At 40.3% G+C, this 25,372-nt stretch overlaps 1 protein-coding gene and 1 pseudogene across 2 annotated transcripts in view; both read left to right on the forward strand.

Moving 5' to 3' along the window:
- Nucleotides 1–25,372, forward strand: part of SYCP2L (synaptonemal complex protein 2 like) — a gene marked incomplete at both ends in the record, with an annotated part of 92,691 nt that overhangs the window by 64,261 nt on the left and 3,058 nt on the right. Inside the window, 8 exons of the mRNA XM_080805963.1 lie at nt 736–865; nt 1,850–1,923; nt 2,094–2,163; nt 14,197–14,298; nt 15,867–15,973; nt 17,071–17,162; nt 19,643–19,742; nt 19,843–19,901. Coding sequence (XP_080662089.1) covers nt 736–865; nt 1,850–1,923; nt 2,094–2,163; nt 14,197–14,298; nt 15,867–15,973; nt 17,071–17,162; nt 19,643–19,742; nt 19,843–19,901 — 734 coding nt within the window. The remainder of the gene's footprint in view (nt 1–735; nt 866–1,849; nt 1,924–2,093; nt 2,164–14,196; nt 14,299–15,866; nt 15,974–17,070; nt 17,163–19,642; nt 19,743–19,842; nt 19,902–25,372) is intronic.
- Nucleotides 5,972–6,526, forward strand: LOC308344131 (large ribosomal subunit protein uL22-like; annotated as a pseudogene). Its single transcript has one exon. The product of its transcript is annotated as a large ribosomal subunit protein uL22-like (transcript).

Consider the following 25,372-nt stretch of genomic DNA (forward strand, 5'->3'; position numbering starts at 1 on the left):
GACTGACAGGAAGTCTGTTGATTTTTCAGTGAGGGCATTGCTGACTTTGTATAAATATTAGCATTCAAAATTCACTCCTCTGTGTTGGCATGTAAGAGAATAATTTAGGGCAGGACTCGGCAAACTTGTTCTGTAAAGGGTCAGATAGTAACCAGTGTAAACATTTTAGACACGTAAGATCATAAATATTTTCCATGGTGACTATCCAGCTCTTCTGTTGTAGCATGAAAGCAGCCATGGACAATACCTAAGGGAATGCGTGCTGCATTCCAATAAAACTTGATTTATAAGAAGGCCAGTGAACTGTAGTCTGTGGATTCCTGACGTAGACCAGCGGTTCTCAAAGTGTAGTAATCATCAGAATGACCAGTATGGTTGGTGTAAATGCAGATTGCTAGGTTCTGTCCCCATAGTTTCTGGCAAAATACAAGTAATGATGGGATTCTGGAATTTGCATTTCTGTCGAGTTCCCGGGTGTTGCTGAAGCTCTGTTCTGGGGTGGGATCCTACTTTGAGAACTTTAATTTAGAGTTATTTTTGAGTTAGAATAATGAATTGATAGATGACTTAGTGTGTTTTCAACTTGAGGATCTTATGGTCCTAGTGTTTGTCTTCAAATGGTGCAAATCCTATACTTAAACTACTTTAAAGGACATTAGAAATGTATTGAAATTTTTTGAAAACTACTTAAAATGGTTATGAATGTTAACACTCTTAAAAAATACTGTATTTTAGGCTAAACTTCTAACACCATCATGGAAGGAAACCTCCAGGCAGAATGATTCCACACTTCCAAAAATTTCTGTAACAAAATTTCAGGGTAATTCTGACTTTTTAACTCCTGAAGATTCTGCCCAGAAAACAGGTACTTGATTTTCTGTTGATTTACATAGAAAAAAAATAATTTTTTTAGGAAAAGTAGTTTGAACTAAACAAATTTTCTTTCTTTTAACATGTGTTGAAAAAAGTGTGAATATATCATCTCTCCTTTACTGTCCTCATAAGCAAAAGATAGAGGACATTGTGTTTTAACTTTGTTATAACATTTGAGATTACGTTGTGCTCTTCCATTTCTAAAGAAAACTCAAATGATGACTTACAGCACTGATTGGTATACTTTTTCTGTAAGGAACCAGACAGCAAGTATTTTTTTTTTCTTTTTAGCAACTCTGCTGTTGTAGCTCCAAATCAGACGCAGACCATCAAGCACGGCTGTGTTTCCATAAAACTTTAAAACCAAGTGGTGGACTGGATTTGACTGGAGGGGCCAGAGTTTTCCAACCCTTGTCCCGTTAGGTGCATCTTAACCTCCGTTGTATTTTATTAGAACTATTTACATCTTTTGTGAGGTTAGGGATTTTGGTTTGCCTTTATCATTCTGTGGCTTAGCTCATTGCCAACCAATGATAGCAGTCAGTAAGCAGGTGACGACTTCTTAGCTTGGCTGCCACTGGGAGAGAAGGAGTGAAGAGAAGAAAGAGAAAAATGTAGCATTAGAGAGTAAGAGGAAATAAGTTAGAAGAACGATAAGAGAGAAGAAAGAGAAGGGTCACAAGCTTGAGATAGTAAGAGCCTTGCCCATGTATTGGGGGCCAGATGGGCAGCTATGAAATGTGCTGATTTGGTTGAGGTTTATTTTATCCGCAGGCTTGCAAAACCAATAACTGTACATGCCCTGAAAGATACAAAGGTTATTTTTGTTTTTTTGTGGGGTTTTTTTTGCTCCCCCCCTTTTTTAGTATCTTTTTTGGGGGATGGTAAGATTTAATACATAGAGTGATAGTGAAATGTTATTACCTAAAGTTGCTTCTTAGCATGTTGATGCCCTGGAAATTGTTCTAACACTCAGAACATCAAAGTCCCCACCCCCCAAGCGATCTGTCATCCTTGGAGCATTCAGAAGTTGAAGAAAATATATCGAAGGAAAACGTATCTAAGGTACTATTTTTTGTTGGTTATTTATCTGATTTTCCAGAGTTAATATTATATTTGCATCATGTGCTTATTCCTCCTTAGAGGATAATGGGGCATCATTTGCTTCTTATTTTAACATATATTTATAGCTTTTTTTTTTTTTTTCTTTTCCTTTGGAGACTATAGACCAAGAATCCTTGATGAAAACTCCTAGCTTCAAACATAAACTGCAAAGCTTGGAAGACGGAGGTGAGAAAATACTCAGTCTTCGCAGAATAAAGCAAAATTAATTTGTTTTTGGTGGGCTGGGTGTTATTCCAGTCACAGCAGATAAAAAAGTGACTTCACAGAGTGACACCAGGTGTTGGAGAGAGCAGTGGGGATCTGCTTACCGACTCTAGAAGCGCATGAAGATCAAGGGCAGGGGAGGGACCCCAGGTTCACTCAGAACTGAGAGTGCCTTGTTTCAAGAAACATATGGCCTGGGATCAGCTGCCTCCTCTCTGGCCTCAAAGGAGGGCTCAGTGGAGGCACCTTCCTATGGATCCCGTCCAGGGGCTCTTTCCATTTCTGACTAAGTAGGTCACTTGCAGTTTATAAAGCCACTTCTTTTTTTTTTTTTTTTTTTTTTTTTTTAAAGATTTTATTTGTTTATTTGACAGGCAGAGATCACAAGTAGGCAGAGAGGCAGGCAGAGAGAGAGGAAGGGAAGCAGGCCCCCCGCTGAGCAGAGAGCCCGATGCGGGGCTCGATCCCAGGACCCCAGGATCATGACCTGAGCCGAAAGCAGAGGCTTTAACCCACTGAGCCACCCAGGGCCCACCCCCACCTGGCCTTTTTTAAGATTTTATTTATTTAGGAGGTTTTCAAGCCAGTTCACAGGACTGTTTGAGTAGAGCACCTGGCCACTCTGTAGGGTGTCCCTGAACTGTTTTCTCTTTACATTTTAAGTGGAACATTGGGAAGATTGTAATAGCTGCAGGTCATGTGTCTCAACATTTAGTGGATCAGCACAAACATCTGTGAGCCAACATCCAGGTTAAGAAATGAAAGATTGCTATTTCCGAATCCGGGTAGCTGCAACCCGAAATTCATCCCTGCTTCCCCCTTCACAGGGGCCCATTAGCTTTAATTTGATGTTTGATTGCACTGCTTTGTTTTTATTTTTTCACTTTTTTCACTTTCACATTGGGAGAAATATCTTACCTTCCGGAGAGCATGTCCAGTATGTGCGCAGTTTAAAGACCAATTATAAAGTAAACACCTACGTAACTACAGCCCAGTCTGAGAACTGGAATCCTGGGTCATGACCCTGTTACTTCCTCCATCCCTTGGAGAGCTAATGATGGTCCTGATTTGCATGAAAAGCTTCCTGTCGCTTTTCTTTTCTTCTTTTTAAGGCTTTTTTATTTTTATTTATTTATTTGACAGAGATCACAAGTAGGCAGAGAGGCAGGCAGAGAGAGAGAGAGGAAGAAGCAGGTTCCCTGCTGAGCAGAGAGCCCAGTGCAATGTGGGGCTTGATCCCAGGATCCTGAGATCCTGACCTGAGCCGAAGGCAGAGGCTTAACCCACTGAGCCACCCAGGCACCCTGCTTTTCTTTATAATTCTTTTCTTTGTATGCATCCCTAAATAATATGCAGTTGAGTTTTATCTCATGGACTGTGCAAACAGATGACATCATACTGTGTAAACTGTGTGTGGCCTGCTTCTGCTCAAAATCATATGTAAAATCTATGCTGACGGATCTAGTTGATGTATATTTATTTTAATCATAGCATAATATTCAGTGATACAAATGGACTATGTCTGTTCTAGTGCTGTGAGATATTTGGATTACTTGAAGTTTGGGTTGTTATAGATAATGCCACTATGCCGAATTATGTACATTTTTCCTGATACATACTCCAAAATGTTCTCTAGGTACATTTTTAGGAATAGAATTGCTTGGCCACAGAGTTTATGTCTTTACAGTTTTACATGTGCGGAACTGTTTTTCCAAACTGGTTGTATCAATTTACTTTTCCACCAGCTGTGTATAAGAGTTCCTTACTTCACAATCTCCAACACTTGGGATTTTTAAATTTGTGTGTGTGTGTGTGTGTGTGTGTGTTTGTGTGCGCGCGTGCGCGCGCTGAAGTTTTAATTTGATTAAACATCCCTAATTAAGGTTAAGCATCATTTTTATATGTTAGCCATTTGAATTTCCTCTTTTGTGTGTGTCTGAAATGTCTTGCCTAGGGGCGCCTGGGTGGCTTAGTTGGTTAAATGTCTGCCTTTGGCTCAGGTCATGATCCCAGAGTCCTGGGATCAATCCCTGCTGGGGTGGGGGCGGTGGTGGGGGGATGTCCCTGCTCAGCAGGGAGCCTGCTTCTCCCTCTCCCTCTGCCTGCTGCTCTGCCTTCTTCTGTTCTCTCTCTCTGTCTCTCTGTCAAATAAGTAAATAAATCTTTAAAAGATGTCTTGCCCATTTGTCTGGAGGATTGTCTCTTTATTTCAGTCCTAGGAACTCTTCATATGTTCAGGACTTGGTTGTATGTAACTGTCTTCTTCCAGTGTGTGGTTTGCACTTTTCTCTGTAGGATGTTCTCACTGTAGGTCTTTATGGCTGCTTTTTGAATAAAGTTTGAGGGTGTTTATTTTTATTCAATTTTTGAAAATTTGAGAAGGATTGGTATAAATTCTTCTTTGAATGTTTCATAGAATCCATTGATTCTATTTCCTTACTCATTGCTCGTCTAGTCAGATTTTCTATTCATGATTCAGTCTTAGTAGATTGTAGGTTTCTAAGAATTTACCCGTTTCTTCTAGATTGCCAAATTTTTTTGTACATAATCTTTCATAGTAGTCTCCATTGTATTTTTTTGTGGTACCTACTGTAATGTCTCTTATTTCTTATTTTATTTGAGTCTTTTCCCCCTTAATTTAGCTAAAAGGTTGTCAACTTTATCTAAAAAACAAAACAAAAAAACACTGACTTTGTTTTTTCTATTTTTCTATTTTTCTATATTTTCTATATTTCTATTTTTCTATTTTTCACTGACTTTGTTTTTTCTATTTTTCTGGTCTCTATATCATTTAATTCATTTTTTTTGGTTTGTTTTTGTTTTCCTTTTGCTAAGGCTTAGTTTGGTCTTCTTTTTCCAGTCGTAAGATATAAGGTAAGGTGGTTTATTTGGATTTTTTTTCCCTTAATGTAGGTACAATGGCTATAAATTTCTCTCAATACTGCTTTTACTGAACTCCAAAGTTTCTGTAGATTTTTACCATTTTCAATTATGTCAAGATATTTTTTAATTTTCTTTTTTATTTCTTTGAACCAGATGTTCAGGAGTGTGCTGTTTAATTTCCACATATTTGTGAATTTTTCCAGTTTCTTCCTGGTATTTCTAGTTTCATATCATTGTGTTCAGAAAAGACTCTTGGCATGATTTCAATCTTCTTAAATTTCCTGAGACTTATTTTGTGACCCAACATGTGCATCCTCAAAAACACACTATGTGTTCCATGTGTATTTGAAAAGAATTGGTATTCTGTTGCTGGACAGAATGATCTGTAGATGTCTGTTAGGTCTATTTGATGTAAAGTAAAATCAAGTCTAGTGTTTCCTTATTGATTTTTTTTTTTTTTTTGTCTGTATGATTTATCCATTGTTGAAGGTATGGTATTGAGGTCTACCACAGTTTCCATTTGCATAAAATACTTCTTTTCCTTCTCTTTGAGCCTATGTGCATCCTTAAAAGTGAATTAAATCTCCTGTGGGTAGCATATAGTTAGGTCTTTTTTGTTTGTCTGTTTAATCCATTCAGCTACTTTATTCCTGTGGATTGAATAATTCAATAAATTTACATTGATTTTAATTCAAAAAAATTGAGTATACTTGACACACTAGGCATACAACTTAGTGATTTGACAAGTTTATATATTATGCTCTGTTCACTACAAGTATAGCTACCAGCTGTCACCATGCTTAGCTCTTAGGATATCATTGGCTGTATTCTTTATGCTCTTTTTTATTCCTGTGACTTACTCATTCCATTGAGGTAACCTCTGAAAATGGTTCATTATTTGCTTGACCCAGAAAAACCCACAAAATCATGCAAATCAAGAGGCTCAAATCTTTGCATTCACTTTAAGAATACACATGAAACTGCCCGGGCCATCAAGGGCGTGCATACTCAAAAAGCCACCAAGTATCTGAAAGACGTCACTTTGTAGAAGCAGTGTGTGCCATCCCGTCACTACAGTGGTGGAGCTGGTAGGTGTGCCCAGGCCAAACAGTGAGGCAGGATACAGGGCCAGTGGCCCAAGAAAAGTGCCGAATTTTTACTGCACATGCTTAAAAATGCAGAGAGTAATGCTGGGCTTAAGGGTTCAGATGCAGATTCTCTGGTCATTGAGCATATCCAGGTGAACAAAGCCCCCAGGATGCAGCATAGAAGTTACAGGGCTCATGGTTGGCTTAACCCATACATGAGCTCTCCCTGCCTTATTGGGATGATCCTTCTGGAAAAAGAGTAGATTGTTCCTAAACCAAAAGAGGAAGTTGCATGTAAGAAAAAGATATCCCAGAAGAAACTGAACAAACAAAAACTTACTGCCTGGGAGTAAATTCTACATAGAATAAATGCAAATAAAAAACTCCATAAGTTTTTCCCCAGTATTTATAATTGAGTCTACTTTTTGTTCATTTTTAAAGATTCCATTTGTAAGTGGAATCATATGGCATTTGTCTTTTTCTGTCTGACTTCTTTTGCTTAGCATAATACCCTGTAGGTCTTCTCACTCTTTGCAAATGGTTTGATACTTTATATGGAAAACCCAAAAGACTCCACTCCAAAACTGCTAGAACTCATACAGGAATTCAGTAAAGTGTCAGGATATAAAGCCAATGCACAGAAATCAGTTGCATTTCTACACACCAACAATAAGACAGAAGAAAGAGAAATTAAGGAGTTGATCCCATTACAATTGTACCCAAGACCATAAGATGTCTAGGAATAAATCTAACCAAAGAGGCAAAGAATCTATACTCAGAAAACTATGAGGTACTCATGAAAGAAATTGAAGACACACAAAAAAATGGAAAAAAAGTTCCATGCTCATGGACCGGAAGAACAAATATTGTGAAAATGTCTATGGTACCTAGAGCAATCTACACATTTAATGCAATTCCTATCAAAATACCACCAACTCTTTTCAAAGAAATGGAGCAAATAATCCTAAAATTTATATGGAACCAGAAAAGACCCCAAATAGCCAGAGGAAGGTTGAAAAAGAAAACCAAAGATGACAGCATCACAATTCCAGACTTCAAGCTCTATTACAAAGCTGTAATCATCAAGATAGTATGGTGTTGGCACAAAAACAGACACATAGATCAATGGAACAGAATAGAGAGCGAGAAATGTACCCTCAACTCTATGGTCAACTAATCTTCAACAAAGCAGGAAAGAATGTCCAATGGAAAAAAGACAGTCTCTTCAACAAATGTTGTTGGGAAAATTGGACAGCCACATGCAGAATGAAACTGGACCATTTCCTTATACCACACACAGAAATAGACTCAAAATGGATGAAGGACCTCAATGTGAGAAAGGAATCCATCAAAATCCTTCAGGAGAACACAGGCAGCAACCTCTTCGATCTCAGCTGCAGCAACTTCTTCCTAGGAACATTGCCAAAGGCAAGGGAAGCAAGGGCAACAATAAACTATTGGGACTTCATCAAGATCAAAAGCTTTTGCACAGCAAAGGAAACAGTCAACAAAACCAAAAGACATCCAACAGAATGGGAGAAGATACTTGCAAATGACATATCAGATAAAGGGCTACTATCCAAAACCTATTAAGAGCCTATCAAACTCAACATCCAAAGAAGAAAAAATCCAATTGAGAAATGGGCAGAAGACATGAACAGACATTGATGCAAAGAAGACATCCAGATGGCCCACAGACACATGAAAAGGTATTCCACATCACTCCAGATCAGGGAAATACAACTCAAAACCACAGTGAGGGGGCGCCTGGGTGGCTCAGTGGGTTAAAGCCTCTGCCTTCAGCTCAGGTCATGATCCCAGGGTCCTGGGATCGAGTCCCACATCGGGCTCTCTGCTCAGCAACGAGCCTGCTTCCCTTCCTCTCTCTCTGCCTGCGTCTCTGCCTACCTGTGATCTCTGTCAAATTAAATAAAATCTTTAAAAAAAAAAAAAAAAACCACAGTGAGATACCACCTCACACCAGTCAGAACGGTTAAAATTAATAAGTCAGGAAACAATAGATGTTGCCGAGGATGCGGAGAAAAGGGAACCCTTCTACACTGTTGGTGGGAATGCAAGCTGGTGCAGCCACTCTGGGGAACAGCACAGAGGTTCCTCAAACAGTTCAAACTAGCTACCCCATGACCCAGCAATTGCACCACTAGGTATTTACCCTAAAGATATAAATGTAGGGCACCTGGGTAGCTCAGTGGGTTAAGCCTCTGCCTTTGGCTCAGGTCATGATCCCAGGGTCCTGGGATCGAGCCCCATATCAGGCTCTCTCCTCAGCAGGGAGCCTGCTTCCCCCTCTCTCTCTCTGCCTGCCTCTTTGCCTCCTTGTGATCACGCTCTCTTTGTCAAATAAATGAAATCTTTAAAAAAAAAAAAAAAAGATACAAATGTAGTGATCCGAAGGGGCATGTGCACCTGAATGTTTATAGCAGCAATGTCCACAATAGCCAAACAATGGAAAGAGCCTAGATGTTCATCAATAGATGAATGGATAAAGAAGATGTAGTGTGTACACACACACACACACACACACACACAGTGGAATACTATGCAACTATCAAACCCCCGAAATCTTGCCATTTACAACACAGATGAAACTAGACGGTATAATGCTAATCAAAACAAGTCAATCAGAGAAAAACAATTATTATGATCTCACTGATATGAGGAATTTGAGAAACAAGACAGGATCATAGCGGAAGGGAGGGAAAAATGAAACAAGATGACACCAGAGAGGGAGACAAACCATAAGAGACTCTTAATCTCAGGAAACAAACTGAGGGTTGCTGGAGTTGGGGGGGAGGGTGGAAGGGATGGGGTGGCTGGGTGATGGACATTGGGGAGGATATGTGCTATGGTGAGTGCTATAAATTGTATAAGACTGATGAATCACAGACCAGTATCAGTGAGAGACATAATATATGTTAATTAAAAATGAGTATTTCAAAAATTTAAAAAAATACCCTATAGGTCTATCCATGTCGTCTCAAATGGCATGATCTCATCCTTTTTATGGTTACATAATATTCCAGGGTGTGTGTGTGTATGTGTGTGTGTGTGTGCGCGCGCACACGCACACCAATCACACCTTCCTTATCTATTCGTCTATTGATGGACACTGAAGTTGCTTCCATGTCTTGGCCATTGTAAATAATGCTGCAATAAACATAGGGGTATATAGATCTTTTTGAGTTAGTGTATCTATTTTCCTTTGGTAAATATCCCCCAGTAGTGGAATTATTGGATCATATGGATTTTCTCTTTTTAAGAGAAAAAAGATTTGATTTACTTGAGAGACAGAGAGAGAGCATGAGCAGGGGGAGGGGCGGAGGGAGGGGGAGAAGCAGACAACGGTCCCGAGTGGGGAGTCCAGTGTGGGGCTCAATCTCAGGAGCCTGAGATCATGACGCAGGCGCCCCTATATGGCATTTCTATTTTTAGTTTTTTAAGGAGCTTCGGTACCGTTCTCCACAGTGGCTATACCAATTTATTCTCACCAACAGTACATGAGGGTTCCTTTTTCTCCGCATCCTCCCCAACATTTGTTTCTTATCTTCTTAATTTTAATAGTGGTTTTTTTTTTTAAGATTTTATTTATTTATTTGACAGAGATCACAAGTAGGCAGAGAGGCAGGCAGAGAGAAAGGAGGAAGCAGGCTCCCCACTGAGCGGAGAGCCCGACGCGGGGCTTGATCCCAGGACCCTGGGATCATGACCTGGGCCGAAGGCAGAGGCTTTAACCCACTGAGCCACCCAGGCACCCCTCTTATCTTCTTAATTTTAGACAGCCTAACATGTATGAGATAATCTCTCTTGCTGGTTTTTTCTTTTCCTTGGTAAGGGATGTTGAGCACCTTTTCATGTGATTGTTGGCCATCTGTGTCTTCTTTGGAAAAACGTCTATTTGGGTCTCTGCCCTTTTTTTAAATTGGTCAGTCCACTAATAGGTAAGGAATTACTAATGTCATCTTATTGTGTTCTTGCTGTTCTGTAGTTCCTTTGTTAATCTCTTCCTCTCTTTTGTGAATTGGTGATTTTTCATAGTATTTTTTTATTCCCTATTGTGTATTTACTTTTGTGTAGGTTTTGCTTTGTGATTACCGTGAGGTTTACATGTAATGTCTTAGATACCTAATAGTCTGTTTCAAGCTGATAAGTTTTATTGCATATAGAACTTCACCCTTTGTTTCCCCCAAATTTTGTTTTGTTACAGTTTGCCTCTGTTCATATTAGGCATACATTACCAAATTATTACAGGTATAATTATTTTCAATATTGTCATCGTTTATACTAGATAAAAGTGATTAACGTGCCACCATGTTATAGTATTCTTATTAACTATGTACTCATAAATGTGACATATTTTCCTATGTTCTCATGTTACTAATTATCACCCTTTCATTTTGACTTGATGAAGTACTTTGAGCATTTCTCTATAAGGCAAATCTTGTGATGATAAACTCCTTTAGCTTTTATTTGCCTGGGGAAGTCTTTATTTCTCCATTTCTGCAGGACAACTTTTCTACATCAAATATACATGGTTGGCATTTTTTTTCTTTCAGCACTTCATATATATCATCCCATTTTTTTCAGCTTGCAAAATTTCTGATGAGAAATCCGCTGATAGATAATATAAAATAATTACACCTGTAATAATTTGATGGTATGTGCCCTATATACAGAGGTAAACCTTATGGAGATTCCCTTCTATGTGGAAATTTTTTTTCCGTTGCTACTTTTATTTTTATTTTAATTCAGTATAGTTAAAATGTAGTGCTGTATTAGGTTCAGGTGTATGATACAGTGATGCAATAGTTCTATACATTTCTCTGTGCTCAACAAGGTAAGTATATGCTTAATCCCCTTGATCTACTTCACCTATCTCCCTCCTAGTGAGCATGAATGTCTTCTATATAGTTAAGAGTCTTTTTCTTGGTTTGTCTCTCTCGTTTTCCCTTTTGTTCATTTGTTAGATTCTACCTTTGAGTGAAATCATATGGTATTTTTCTCTGACGTATTTTGCTTAGCATTATATTCTCTAGCTCTATTCATGTTGCTGCAAATGACAAGATTTCATTCTTTTTTATGGCTGAGTAACAGTCCATTGCGTCTATACACACCACCTCCTTATCCGTGCATTTGTCAATGGGCTCTTGGGTTGCTTCTGTAATTTGACTATTGTAAATAATGCCACTATACAGATGGGGGTACATGTATCTCTTTGAATTGTATTTTTTTGTGTGTAAATGCTATGACTGGATCATTGGGTAGTTCTCTTTTTAACTTTGAGGAACCTCCGTACTATGGCCCACAATGGCTACACGAGTTTGCATTCCCACCAACTGTGCAAGAGGGTTCCTTTTTCTCTACATCCCTGGGCTTCCTAAGTAGAGGGCACCCTGGTAGGATGGTTGAAACAGAAGTCAGTGAAAGCTGGGGTGTCCTGGGATGCTCCATGCAGGGGGTACTCTGGAGCCAAAGCAGGCATGGACCCAGAGGTTTCAGGGCACTCTGTGCAGGGGAAAAGGGTGGAGGGGGGGTGTCCTGGCAAGTTGTCTGGAGGTGAAGTGGTTCAGGCCTGACGTGTTCTTGGATGTTTTATGTCTTGATGAGACGGCTGGAGCCATTGTGACTGCCGACCAGGGATGTCCTGGTGTGTGCTGCCCTGGCGCCATATTGATGAGATGGCTGGGGCTGGTGTGGAGGTGGGTCAGCTATGGCAGCCCAACCCGGCTTCCCTCTGCTCTATCAAGGCAGAGGGTGAACGTAAACCATGACACTCACCAGCCCCTCTGATCCAGAGTGAGTTCCAGCAGTGCCCCACTGTTGGACAGGATCCTAGGGCTAGGTCTTTTTAAATTCTAGTTGCCCTTTTAAATCACAGGGTTTTTTTAATGCCCCAGACCAGACAAATCTGCACCCCAACCCTTAGAACTCTCCTGCCCCACTGCAGTTCACTGTGGAGGGGGACGGGGGCTCCTTCATTACCATGCCCTCCTCTCCTTGTTGTTCTCCATGTGGTCTCTCTATCTTTTGTTGTGCAGAAGCTGCTTAGTCAACCCTCCATTCTTCAATTGCTCTATAAATGTGTGCATGTCTGTGAAGGAGGTGAATTCAGGGTCTTCCTATGTTGCCATTTTAGGAACCCCTAGGGTGTCTCCTATTTTTTTTCTATTAACATATAATGTGTTATTGGTTTCAGGGGCACAGGTCTGTGAATCATCAGTCTTACACAATTCACATCGCTCATAGCACCTACCCTCCCCAAAGTCCATCACCCAGGCACCCCATCCCTACCAGCCCTAGCAACCCTCAGTTTGTTTCCTGAGAGTAAGAGTCTCTTATGGTTTGTCTCCCTCTCTGGTTTCATCTTGTATCTCATGTATTTTTTTTCATAGGAACTTGGATATTTCGTAGCATTCATTCATTCGTTCAATGAACATCTATTGAGAGTCTGCTGTGGGCCAGGCACTTTTCTAAGGGTTAGATATTCTGATGAACAAAACAGACAAAATGCAGGCTTTGCTGGAGTTTATCTTCCAGTGTGTTGGGGGGCAAATAATATACAAGAGAAGTAAAACATGCAGTGTATTATATTGTGATAAAGGCTAGGGAAAAAAATCAAACATGGGAAGAGATTTAAAAGTTGGGGCGGTGGTACTGAAATTTTATGTTGGTTGGCCAGAGAAAAACTGCCGAGCTGTGGGGGAAGGGATTCAAGTCAACAAGAGCAAAGGCCTTGAGACGAAAACATGCCTGAGGTGTCGGAGGCACCCCAGGGAAATATATAGAGAAGCAGAGTCCAGAAAGAGAAACTTACCTCTTTGCTTCTCCACCATTCCATTATATATATATACATATATATATATATATATATATGTATATATATATATATACACACACACACACATACATATACATATATATATTTTCAAATATTTGTACATAGTAGCATTCACATATCTGCTGAATAATGAATTTTCCCCTCTGAAGGGGAAAAATCAGTAATGACTGGCAGGATATGTGAGGAGAAGGGGCAAAGCCAGATGACAGCTAAGTGTGTATGTAGGGGCTAAGTGTCTGGTGGGGAAGAAAGAGTGGTTGGGATAGAATAGAGTGGGTTTTGAGATGGAGTTGACTAAGCAGTTGGAAATGCAAACTTGCTGCTTAATGGAGCTCAGGGAAGAGAGAAATTGGGATGGTGATGAAGTTGAAGTCACAGGACTGATGAGCTCCTCTGGGGAGGATGGCCTTGGAAAGGGTCATGGTGTGGTAATGCAGAAGGAAGGATGGATTCATTCTGTGTGCAGGACCTCAACCTTGATGATGGGAAGAGAAGTAGATGGTAAGGAAAAGCAGGAGTTGGGCCTAATTCTAGAGCTCTATTGATGGTGGTGCCATTGATAAGATTGGGAGGGCTCAGAAGGAACAAGGACATGTTTGGGGTAAAAGTGAACATCAGTAGAAAATGTTAAGTAAATGCCAAATCCAAAGAGGATATATATTTAAATCTGCTAAGCTGAAGGTCTCCAAGTCACTGTAGCTAGTGAGGAGCTAAGATGACCTCATCCATGAGTCCCCTCAGTACAGTGCTAAAGCTCCGGGGTGTCCAGCAGGGGACACACTTTGCAGGGTGATCTGATGCGTTTCCGAAGGCCCACCCCCTCAGATACCATTCTCCCTTGCCGTTTAGCCTGAGCCCTGGCAGTGTTTCTGATGCTACATCTCCTGCTTTGACTCAGTCCGTACTCTGCTAAGCAGATTGTTCCTAGATGCTCCCAAGCTCATCAAGGAGATGCCTGTTCCTGTGTGGCCTCTTTCAGGCATCAGGAGACTTAGTGCTTGACGCTTTGCTGTTCTTAGTGCGTCGGCTGATAAGTAATTACTAACAGGGGACAAGTTTTGCTTGCTGCTCATCAAAGTTAGGTATTAACTGGTGAAGAGAAGATGAGATAAAATTGGGACAAAAGGAACCTGTGTGTGGTTGTTAACGTGCTGCGCTTGCTTTTAGACCTAGCAGATGGCAGTTTTGCTAAGTCCAAACAGTCAAAATTGGAAGAAGGTGATGCTCCAGAGTCCCTCTCCCCGGTGACGGAAGAGACAGACTTAGCAGGTAACATTATGCGCCCAGCCAGCCATTCAAGCAAGAGGGTGACAAATCTGTAAGCCCCGAATGGCCCAGCATGTACTACAGGGGGCTACGGTTTGAAGACCAAAGTTGCTGCACAACCCTAACAGCTATGCATTTTGTCCTCTCAAAGCCAAGTAAATTGTTGCACAAATCGTAGGTAAAGGCAAGTAAGCACCATGTCCTTTCTATTTTGATTTCTGCCTCTTCACTCTTCGTTATGGCAATTTTCAGGGTCTCTGGTTCTTAAATGTCTAGGTCTCTGCTTTAGCTGATAGTTATTAATGAAGTTTTTATTAGAAATATCCACTCTGCACGTGCACCCGAATGTTTTTTAGCAGCAATGTCCACAATAGCCAAACTATGGAAAGAACCTAGATGTCCATCAACAGATGAATGGATAAAGATGTGGTATATATATACAGTGGAATACTATGCAGCCATCAAAAGAAATGAAATCCTGCCATTTGCAACAATGTGGATGGAACTAGAGGGTATTATGCTTAGTGAAATAAGTCAATCAGAAAGAAAACTATCATATGGTCTCCCTGATATGAGGAAGTGGAGATGCATTGTGGGGGGTTTGGGGGGTTGGAAAAGAATAAATGAAACAAGATGGGATCGGGAGGGAGACAAACCATAAGAGACTCTTAATCTCACAAAACAAACTGAGGGTTGCCGGAGGGGGTGGGAGGGGATAGGGAGAGGGTGGTGGGGTTATGGACATTGGGGAAGGTATGTGCTATGGTGAGTGCTGTGAAGTGTGTAAACCTGGCGATTCACAGACCTGTACCCCTGGGGCTAATAATACATTATATGTTAATAAAAAAATAAAAAAATTTTTTAAAAATGTCCACTCTATACCAGTGAAGGAGAATGATCCAAGATATCTACATGTGTGAGGTTGGCCTTCTGCGTAAGTGATGCCACTGTGTTTCAAAACAAAAGGCTCCAAGAGGGTGAATTTGGAAGCCCAGAGGTGCTAGAGGTTGGCGATTAAGAACCAGTCAGCCTGAGTTCCAATCCTGACGCTGTTGGGGGCGTAGCTTGCCTGAGTTATATTTGATCCCTCTGTTCCATATGCACAACAACAGTGCCTACTTGAAGTGGTTTTTGCGAGGCTCACACGAGTTAATACCTGCGAGTATCGATACCTACGAGTCCTCAACCTCAGGGCACCCAGAAGCTGTTACACCAGTGTTGCCCCCATAGAAATGTCCGAGCTATCATGTCCTCCTCACAGCCTCTGATGACCCCTCCTTAGCCTGCTTCTTAGACCTAATATCATCTGCCCCAATTTAAGGTGCTGGGAAAGTTTGGAGGAAATGAGCACCTGCCAGGAACTGAGGTTTGATGGGCAGCAGCTGGAAGTGCCCACCATGGCTCTGGGTTCTAAGCTGGCCTCGTCAGCCAGAGTCGGGCCCCACTGACATCTGTGCTCCCGACGGACTCCCCAGCCTCCGGGCAGCTGATGGGCTAAGCATGTCGATTTTGAGCCTTGTGTCAGTTTTACTTAATGTTCTGTTTTTATTTTATTTTATTTTATCGTTCAGAAGGCATCCCTACTCCATCCCTAGCGGTTGTGCCCGAGAATTTGAAGAGTTCTGCTGTTATCCTAGCCCTCGAAAACTTCACTAGAGAACTGAAAAGGAAATCAGAGGTAATGGTCCACTAAAAAATGAAGAGCTGGCTTGTGAGGGGCTTAAAGTAACAAGTTCTTATTATTCATCTGTACTGGTGTTACCCTGCATATGTGAAGGTGCTCCCGAGGCTTAGGGAAGGTATACTTGCCTTAGCTAAGGGCCCTGACTGCAGTGCCTTTGTGGACTGTGGTTTGTATTATAAGACAACGGTTCCCTGTCCATTTGCTACAGTGGGACCGGATGGACTTATATGGAAATCAGACTCGTGGTTTGGTTTCATTGAGAGCATTCTCAGACAACACGAAGTACCAGGAAGCGATGATTCAGTCACAGTGATAGGCAAGGAGGAGAGCGGGACCAAGTGGTTGAGAGAGGTGTTCGGGACAAAGTTGGAGGTGGGCTTTGGGTAGATGTTCGGCTGAGTGGTGCATAGGTAGGCTGTCCCAAAGTCTTGTCTGCAAGTTGAACTTTGGAAGCATTTCGGTTCCCTCCTTTTATGTCCTATTGTTTATAAATCCCCAAAGAGTGATTTATTAGCACATTTGAGAAAAGCATCTTACCCTGACATATATTCATTTAACTAATTTGGAAAATCTCCAAAGTCTTATCATATTTTCTGCAATACCAATGTAAGCTATAGTGGAAATTTGTTAATATTCAACATGTGCTTTGATAGCATGAATATAAATTTTCCTATTTTAGCCTATTCTTTATTGGTACCTTCCTAAGGTGATACATAGAAAGTGTGTAGCAAGGTGTCTCATCACCGTTGTTCAGCAGTAGTGTTTGCTATGAATATAAGGTGCTGGTACCATCTTTTTATTTTTTAAGATTTTATTCATTTGAGAGAGAGCAACAGATGGTGACAGATCATGAGAGAGAGCACAAGCAGGGAGGAGAGGGAGAAGCTGGCTCTGCACTGAGCGGGGAGACTGATGCAGGTCTCCATCCCAGAACTCTGGGATCATGACCTGAGCGGAAGGCAGACGCTTAACTGGCAGAGCCTCCCAGGTGCCCCTGCTGGTAGCATCTTTTTCACACAAAGCCTGAACTCCATTTATGTAGTTATGGTTAATTCGAATGTGATCATTTTGTTGTTGTTGCTCTGATTTAGCTTAGGGTCGAAGGGAGTCCGCTTTATTCAGAAGATGCCAAGCAAGCCCCAGATTGCTTAATCCGACTTTTAAACCAGATACGTCAATGCAGGTAAGTGTTGGGTTTCAAAACAATGTCATAAAAGTGTGATCGCTTATAAATGTTTGTGCCTTACCCATCGTGCTGGGGTCATGGGGACCTGAAGCTTGAGCAGCTATGAGGTTTGATACATCACCTAACCTGTCTAGTTTCTAGTTTCTAGTTCTTCCTTCATAAGATGATGGGGGAAGGCCTTCCATAAGCCTCTTCTTGGTCTGTCATGGTATGATCCTAAAACACTATTTTTTAAAAAAATTATCCAATTATGAAGACAGAGCAAGCTTGGGTGAACATGGGAAAATGCTGGATAAGTGCCATGTGTCTTCTCTGTGCAGTGGAATATTATTCAGCCTTAAAGAATGAAATTCTAACATGTGCCACATGATGGATGAACCTCGAGGACATTATGCAAAATGAAATAAGCCAGACACAAAAGGACCAGTGTTGAATGATTTCACATATGAGGTACTTAGAAAAGGCAAATTCCTAGAGAAGGGAAGTAGAATAGAGATTACTAGAGCCTGAAAGAGTGGGAAATAAGTTATTGTTTAAGCAGTACGGAGTTTCTGTTTGGACCATGGGTAAGTTCTAGAGATGGATGGTGGTGATGGTTGCAGGACATTGTCAATGTACTGAATCCCACTGAATTGTCCACTCAAAAATGGTTAAAAGGGTAAATTTTATGTTATATTGCCACAGTAAAAAGGTCTATGCACTTGGACACACAACACGCACCCGTACGCAAACACACTCTGATGACCGTGAGATGGGAAGGATAGGAAAGGTGAGTGGAGATGGGGTTCTGTGGTGATTAGAGTTCATCTAGAGACATTACAATGGAAGCAATTCTGTAGTGAGATTTTGAAAACAGTGGTTTGAATGGTATAGGGAAGGTGGGTATAGATTATCTCTTGTTGGAGAGAATGGCCTGTAGATGAAGGAGGGAAAGAAAACGATGGCAGGTTGGTTCACTTAACTGAAGGAGGAAGTTTCTTAGGGCAGAAAATATAATGTGAATAGGAATTTATAATTTTTTTTTCAAACTTCTATACATGCAATGCCATTTGATTCTCAAAATAAGCCCATGAAGGACTTTGGACTTGGAGAACTTCCATTATGTTGTAGGGGTTATGTATTCATCTCTTTCTCATTCAGCAAATGCACACTGAACAGCACGAGGTGCCAGGCCCTGGGCTAAGTACAGGAGAGCAGTGATGACAAGCGTTGAGAGCTTCTTGCCTTCATAGAACTTTCAGCCTAATGGAGAAGACAACCATAAACAAATAAGCAGTTTATGTGGTGGTTAGACGCACAATACCAGAGGTTGGAAACTTTAGAACTAACATGTAGAGGACACAGTTTATTAGCCAATTTCAGCTTTCAGGACCAGCTTAAGGCAAGAGAGGAGAGGGGGCAAGTGGAAGTTTGGAAGTGATGGGGAGTTATGATTGGTGGCATAATGGCTTCTGGGCCAGGTCTGGCCTCTGTGTCCTTTTCCCTGGAGTCATCTCTCCTTTGCTCTAAGTATGATGTTGAAATACCAGCTTCTTCTGGACTTCTTTTGAAAGGGTAAATCCAAGTTTTCATAGTTTCTGGAGAAGAGGATGGTCATCCAGTGAGGGGAGGGAAGAAGAAGAGATGTGTGTTCTTAAGAACAAAAGTTAGCAAGGATGTGGAGAAAGGGGAACCCTTTTACACTGCTGGTGGGAATGCAAACTGGGTGCTCAGAAAGTTAAAATTAGAACAACACTACGACCCAGCAATTGCCCTACTGGGTATTTATCTGAAGGATACAGGCAGCAATTTGAAGGGACACATGCATTGCAAGGTTTATAGCAGCAATGTTTACAATAGCCAAACTATAGAAAGAGTCCAGATGTCCATCAACTGATGAATGGATCAAGAAGATGTCTCTCTCTCTCTCTCTCTCTCTCTCTCACACACACACACACACACACACACACACACACACACACACACACACTGGACTATTACTCAGCCATTAAAAAGATGAAATCTTGCCATTTGCAGTGACATGGATAGAACTAGAAGGTATTATGCTAATCGAAATAAGTCAGTCGGAAAAGACAAATACTATACAATTTTACTCGTGTGGAATTTAAGAAACAAAACAGATGGACATGGGGAAGGGAAGGAAAAAGAAGATAAAAACATAGAAGGAGGAAAACCATAAGAGACTCTTAACTATAGGAAACACACTAAGGGTTGCTGGAGGGGAGGCGGGTGGGGGGATGGGTAACTGGATGATGGGCATTCAGGGGGGCACGTGATGTGATGGGCACTGGGTGTTGTATGCGACAGATGAATCACTAAACTCTACCCCTGTATGTAACAGTATATGTTAACCAACTTGAATTTTAAAAAAAGTCTAGAGAAGAATAAAGAGTATCCTTGTAAAAAAAAAAAACAAGATTGTCTCTTGTTACAGTCAAGCAGTTCCAATGAAATCTGTTGCTTTTTACATTTACCAGACTGAATAAACTAGAGCAGTTTCACAGTTTTGTTCTTCAAGAGCTGAACAGTCTTAAGAAGGATATTCAGACTCTGAGACACCTTGAGAAGGATGTTCTGGTAAGTACCCCTCTTCTTTTGGAATATTCTTTGTGACTTAAGAGGATCCGTTCCAGAGTAGAGTAACTGATAACCACTTAAAACTTTTGTTCAATTTTAGGAATTTTGGGAAAAACAGTCCGATGACTTGAAATCATTCTGCGATCTCCAAGTACTGAGGTATTTGTTCAACGTATTCTTTCTAGAAGTATCTTAGTTGAAGGATAAGGGTAGTGCTTTAGCTATAGTACGAGTGATTGATGTAAAAAGTGATTGATGTGAAACTGCCTGTGAGTAGCTATGAAGCGGCATCTTTTCAAACCAATTACTTCTGTGGTACTCCTTGAGCAAAGAGTGTAGCTTAGAGTATCAATCTAGAAGTGCAAATTTTGAAAAGCATAAACAGAATCATACAAATATCAGTGTTTTTGATTCAAACTTATTTTTAAGCAATATTTCAAAAAATTAAAGGAGTATATTCTTTTTTTTATTAACATATAATGAATTATTAGCCCCAGGGGTACAGGTCTGTGAATCGTCAGGCTTACACACTTCACAGCACTCACCATAGCACATACCTTCCCCAATGTCCATAACCCCACCCCCCTCTCCCTCTCCCCCTCCCCCGGGCAACCCTCAGTCTGTTTTGTGAGATTAAGAGTCTCTTATGGTTTGTCTCCCTTCCGATCCCATCTTGTTTCATAAAATGAATATATTCTGAGAAAAATATTTAGGTATATACTAAATTGTGGTCTTATGAAATATATGCTATATTTAAGAATATATGTGTGTGTGTATATAAAACAACCAATGAGTTTATCCTGCTATACCTTCCTTTTGGTGTGATTACTCCGTGTACATTCTGAGGCTGTTGCTTCTATTCATGTAGAATAAAGTCTGATTCTCTGGAGTACAGGGAGCGGGGAAATGGAGAGTAGAGTGGACCCTCCAATCCTCCGCCTCTGCCCTGGGAGAAATTCTAGTGTAGTGTTTTGTTTTATTTCTGCTTGAGCAATCAAAGAATCCTTATATGTAACGGCCTAAAGTTTTACCTACCAGTTCAGAATCCGCTTCTATCACAGAGCTCTAAATCAGATAGTTTTAGGAAGACGATTATTCTGATGACACTGTACATTTCAAACAGCAGAAAGTTTAAAATATGAGTTCTCCATTCTTTTTACTCCAGTTAACACAGTTAATAATGACGAGAGGAGGTCAATAGATTTTCAGAACTCTTTCAGCAGATGATTAAAAGGGAGATCCTTTCATAGCCTCTTCACCGAATTCTCCTGGTTGGTTGGGAAAGGCTCTCTGACTTCTTGGAATTAGGACCTCTTCAAACTTTGAAAATTTATTAAGTTTCCCAAAAGAGCTTTTGTTTCATGGGCTCTGTGAATATTTTCCATTTTAAAAATTGAGATGGAGATTTTAAAATATATATTTATTTAAAAATAACAGAAACATGCCAACAAATTGGACAATCTAGAAGAAATGGATGAATTCCTAGAAAATTAAAATCTTCCAAAAGTGAATCAGAAAGAAATAGAAATACGGAACAGACCAATTACTGGTGAGGACATTGAATCCTAGTAACAAACCTGAATTGGTAATTTAAAAACTCACACTACTTTGATTATTACAGCTTTGTAATATAACTTGAATTCTAGAATTGTGTTGCCTCCAGTTTTTCTTTTTCAAGATTGCTTAGGCTATTTGGGGTCTTTTGCAATTCCATACAAATTTTGGGATTGTTCGTTTTAGTTCTGTGAAAAATGCTTTTGGCATTTTGATAGGAATTGCTTTAAATGTGTAGATTGCTTTGGGTAGTATAGACATCTTAACACTATTTGTTCTTCCAACCCATGAACACAGAATGTCTATTTCTTTGTATCAGCAATTTCTTTCATCCGTGTTTTCTAGATTTCAGAGTACAGCTCTTTCCCCTCTTTGGTTACATTCATTCATAAGTATTATTTTGGTGTAATTGTGAATGGATTGTTTTCTTTCTCTGCTGCTTCGTTATTAGTGCATAGAAATGCAACAGGTTTCTGTACATTAATTTTGTATCCTGCAACTTTACTAAATTCATTTTTCAGTTCTGGTAGGTTTTTGGTGGAGTCTTTAGGGTTTTCTATATACAGTATCCTGTCATCTGCAAATAGCAGAAGTTTCCCTTCCTCCTTACCAATTTGGATGCCTTTTATTCCTCTCCCCTGCCTGATTGCTGTGGCGAGGATTCCAGTACTATGTGAAATCACAGCGGTGAGAGTGGACATCCTTGTCTTGCTCCTGACCGTACGGAGAAACGGTTTTGGTTCTTCCCCATTGAGTATGATGTTAGCCGTGGGTTTTTCATAGAAGTCCTTTATTATGTTGAGGTATGTTCCCTCTAAATCCACTTTGTTTTTACATGAATGAATGTTGTACTTTGTCAGACACCTTTTTTGGATATACTGAAATGATCCTCTGGTTTTTATCCTTTCTCTTATTGATGTGATGTGTCACGTTGATTGATTTGCAAATATTGAACCCCTGGTGCATCCCAGGAATCAGTCTCACTCGATCATGATGAATGCTCTTTTTAAATGTATTCTTAGATGATGTTTGCTAATATTTCCTTGAGGATTTTTGTATCTATGTTCATGAGGGAGATTGGTTTGTAGTTCTTTTTTTTTGTTGGGTCTCTATCTGGTTTTGGAATCAAGGTAATGCACAATTATATGGTCAGTTAATCTTTGACAAAGGAAGCAGGAATATGCAGGAAAAAAAGTGTCTTCAACAAATGGTGTTGGGAAAATGGGAGAGCTAAATGCAAAGGAATGAAACTGGACCACTTTCTTACACCATACACAAAAATAAACTGAAAACGGATTAAGGACCTAAATGTAAAACATGAAACCATAAAAATCCTAGAGAAGAGCCCAGGCGGTAATTTCTCTGACATCAGTCCTAACAACATCTCTCTAGATATGTCTCCTGAAACAAGGGAAACAAAATAAAACAAAAATAAACTATTGGGACTTCATCGAGATAAAAAGCTTCTGCACAGTGAAGGAAACAACCAGCAGAACTAAAAGACAACTTACTGAATGGCAGAAGGTTTTTTCAAATGACATTTCTCATAAAGAGTTAGCATCCAAAATATATAAAGAACTTATGTAGCTCAACACCCAAAATAAATAATCCAGTTAAAAAATTGGCAGAAGGCGGGCGCCTGAGTGGCTCAGTGGGTTAAAGCCTCTGTCTTCGGCTCGGGTCATGATCTCAGGGTCCTGGGATCGAGCCCCACATCGGGCTCTCTGCTCACCGGGGAGCCTGCTTCCTCCTCTCTCCCTGCCTGCTTGTGGTCTCTCTGTCAAATAAATAAAATCTTTAAAAAAAAAGGACATGTATATGGCCAAAAGATACAAGAAAAGTTGCTCAACATCACTCAGCATTAGGGAATTGCAAATCAAAATTACAATGAGATATCACCTCATACCTGTTGGAATGACCAAAACCAAAACCGCAAGAAACAACAAATACTGGTGAGAATGTGGAGAAATGGGAACACTTTTGCACTATTGGTGGGACTGCAAACTGGCGTAGCCACCATGGAAGACAATATAGGAGTTCTCAAAAGCTTAAAAATAGAACTACCCTATGATCCGGCAATTGCGTTACTGGGCATCTGTCCTATGAATTAAAAACACTGACTCAGGGGCGCCTGGGTGGCTCAGTGGGTTAAAGCCTCTGCCTTCGGCTTGGGTCATGATCCCAGAGTCCTGGGATCGAGCCCCGCATCGGGCTCTCTGCTCAGTGGGGAGCCTGCCTCCCCCCCTCTCTGCCTGCCTCTCTGCCTACTTGTGATCTCTCTGTCAAATAAATAATCTTTAAAAAAAAAAAAAAACACTGACTCAAAGGGATACATGCACCCCAATATTTATTGCAATTATTTACAATAGCCACTTTATGGAAGCAAACTAAGTATTCATCAATAGATGAATAAAGAAGATGTTACCAAGGGCACCTGGGTGGCTCAGTGGGTTAAGCCTCTGCCTTTGGCTCAGGTCATGATCTCAGGGTCTTGGGATCGAGCCCTCCATCAGTCTCTCTGCTCAGCAGGGAGCCTGCATCCCCCTTTCTCTCTGCCTGCCACTCTGCCTGCTTGTGATCTCTCTCTCTCTGTCAAATAAACAAAATCTTTAAGAAAAAAGATGTTACCACATTAATGGATTATTATTGAACCATAAAAAAGAATGAAATCTTGCCATTTACAACAACATGGGTAGATCTAGAGCGTATAGTGCTAAGCAAAATAAGGCAGCAGAGAAAGACATACCATATGATTTTCCTCACATGTGGAATTTAAGAAAACAAATGAACAAAGAGGAAAAAAAAAAAAAGAGACAAAAAATAAACTCTTGACCATAAAGAAAAAACTGATGGTTACCAGAGGGATTAGGCATCCAACTCTTGATTTCAGCTCAGGTCATGATCTCAGGGTCCTGGGATGGAGCCCCGCATCGGGCTCTCTGCTGAGCGGGGAGCCGGCTTCCCTTCCTCTCTCTTTGCCTGCCTCTCTGCCTACTTGTGATCTCTGTCTGTCAAATAAATACAATCTTTAAAAAAAAATTCTCAATAAAAATATTAGTAAACAGCGTTCAACAGAATATTAAAAGGATCGTTCATCAAGATCAAGTGGAATTTATTCTGGGGATTCGATGATGGTTCCATTTTCACAAATTAATCAACAATATGCTACATTTATAAAAATGAAGGTTAAAAAAATCATAGAATCATCTCAGTAGATGCAGAAAAAACATTGGACAAATTTCAATTTCATTACTGGTTAAAAATTCATGAAGTGGATTTAGAGGGAACATACTTGACAAAGGCCATAAATAACACAAACACAGCTAACATCCTAATGGTTTTAAAACTGAAAACATTTTTTCTAAGATCAGGAACAAGACAAGGATGTCCACACCCACTACTTTTATTCAGCATAACAATGGGAGTCTTACGCAGCAATCAGAAGGAGTAGTGAGAGGTACCCAAATTGGTGAGGAAAAAGTAGAATTGTCCCTATTTGCAGATGACAAGATACTATATCCAGAAAATCCTAATTCCACCAAAAAACTGTTAGAACCTATGAATGAATTCAGCAAAGTTGTAGAATATAAAAACATACAGAAATCTGTTATCTTCATATACACTAATAATCAAGTAGCAGAAAGAAATTAAGGAAACAGTCTCAGTTATAATTACATCACAAAGAAATAAAATCTAGGAATAAATTTAACCAAGGAAGTGAAAGAGTGAAAGACCTGTACTCTGAAAACTATAAAGCATTGTTGAAAAAAAACTGAAGACAAAAACAAATGGAAAGGGGTGCCTGAGTGGCTCAGCAGGTTAAGCCTCTGCCTTCAGCTCAGGTCATGATCTCAGGGTCCTGGGATCAAGCCCTGTATCGGTCTCTCTGCTCAGCAGGGAGCCTGCTTCCCCCCACCCTGCCTGCCTCTTTGCCTACTTGTGATCTCTCTCTCTCTGTCAAATAAATAAAATCTAATAAAAATTAAAACAAAAACAAATGGAAAGATATACATGCTCATGGTTTGGAAGAATTAGCATTGTTAAAATGTCCATACTAATCAAAACAATTTACAGAT

The sequence above is a fragment of the Martes martes genome (assembly GCF_963455335.1).
Source record: "Martes martes genome assembly, chromosome: 6".
NCBI classification, from domain to species: Eukaryota; Metazoa; Chordata; class Mammalia; order Carnivora; family Mustelidae; genus Martes; species Martes martes.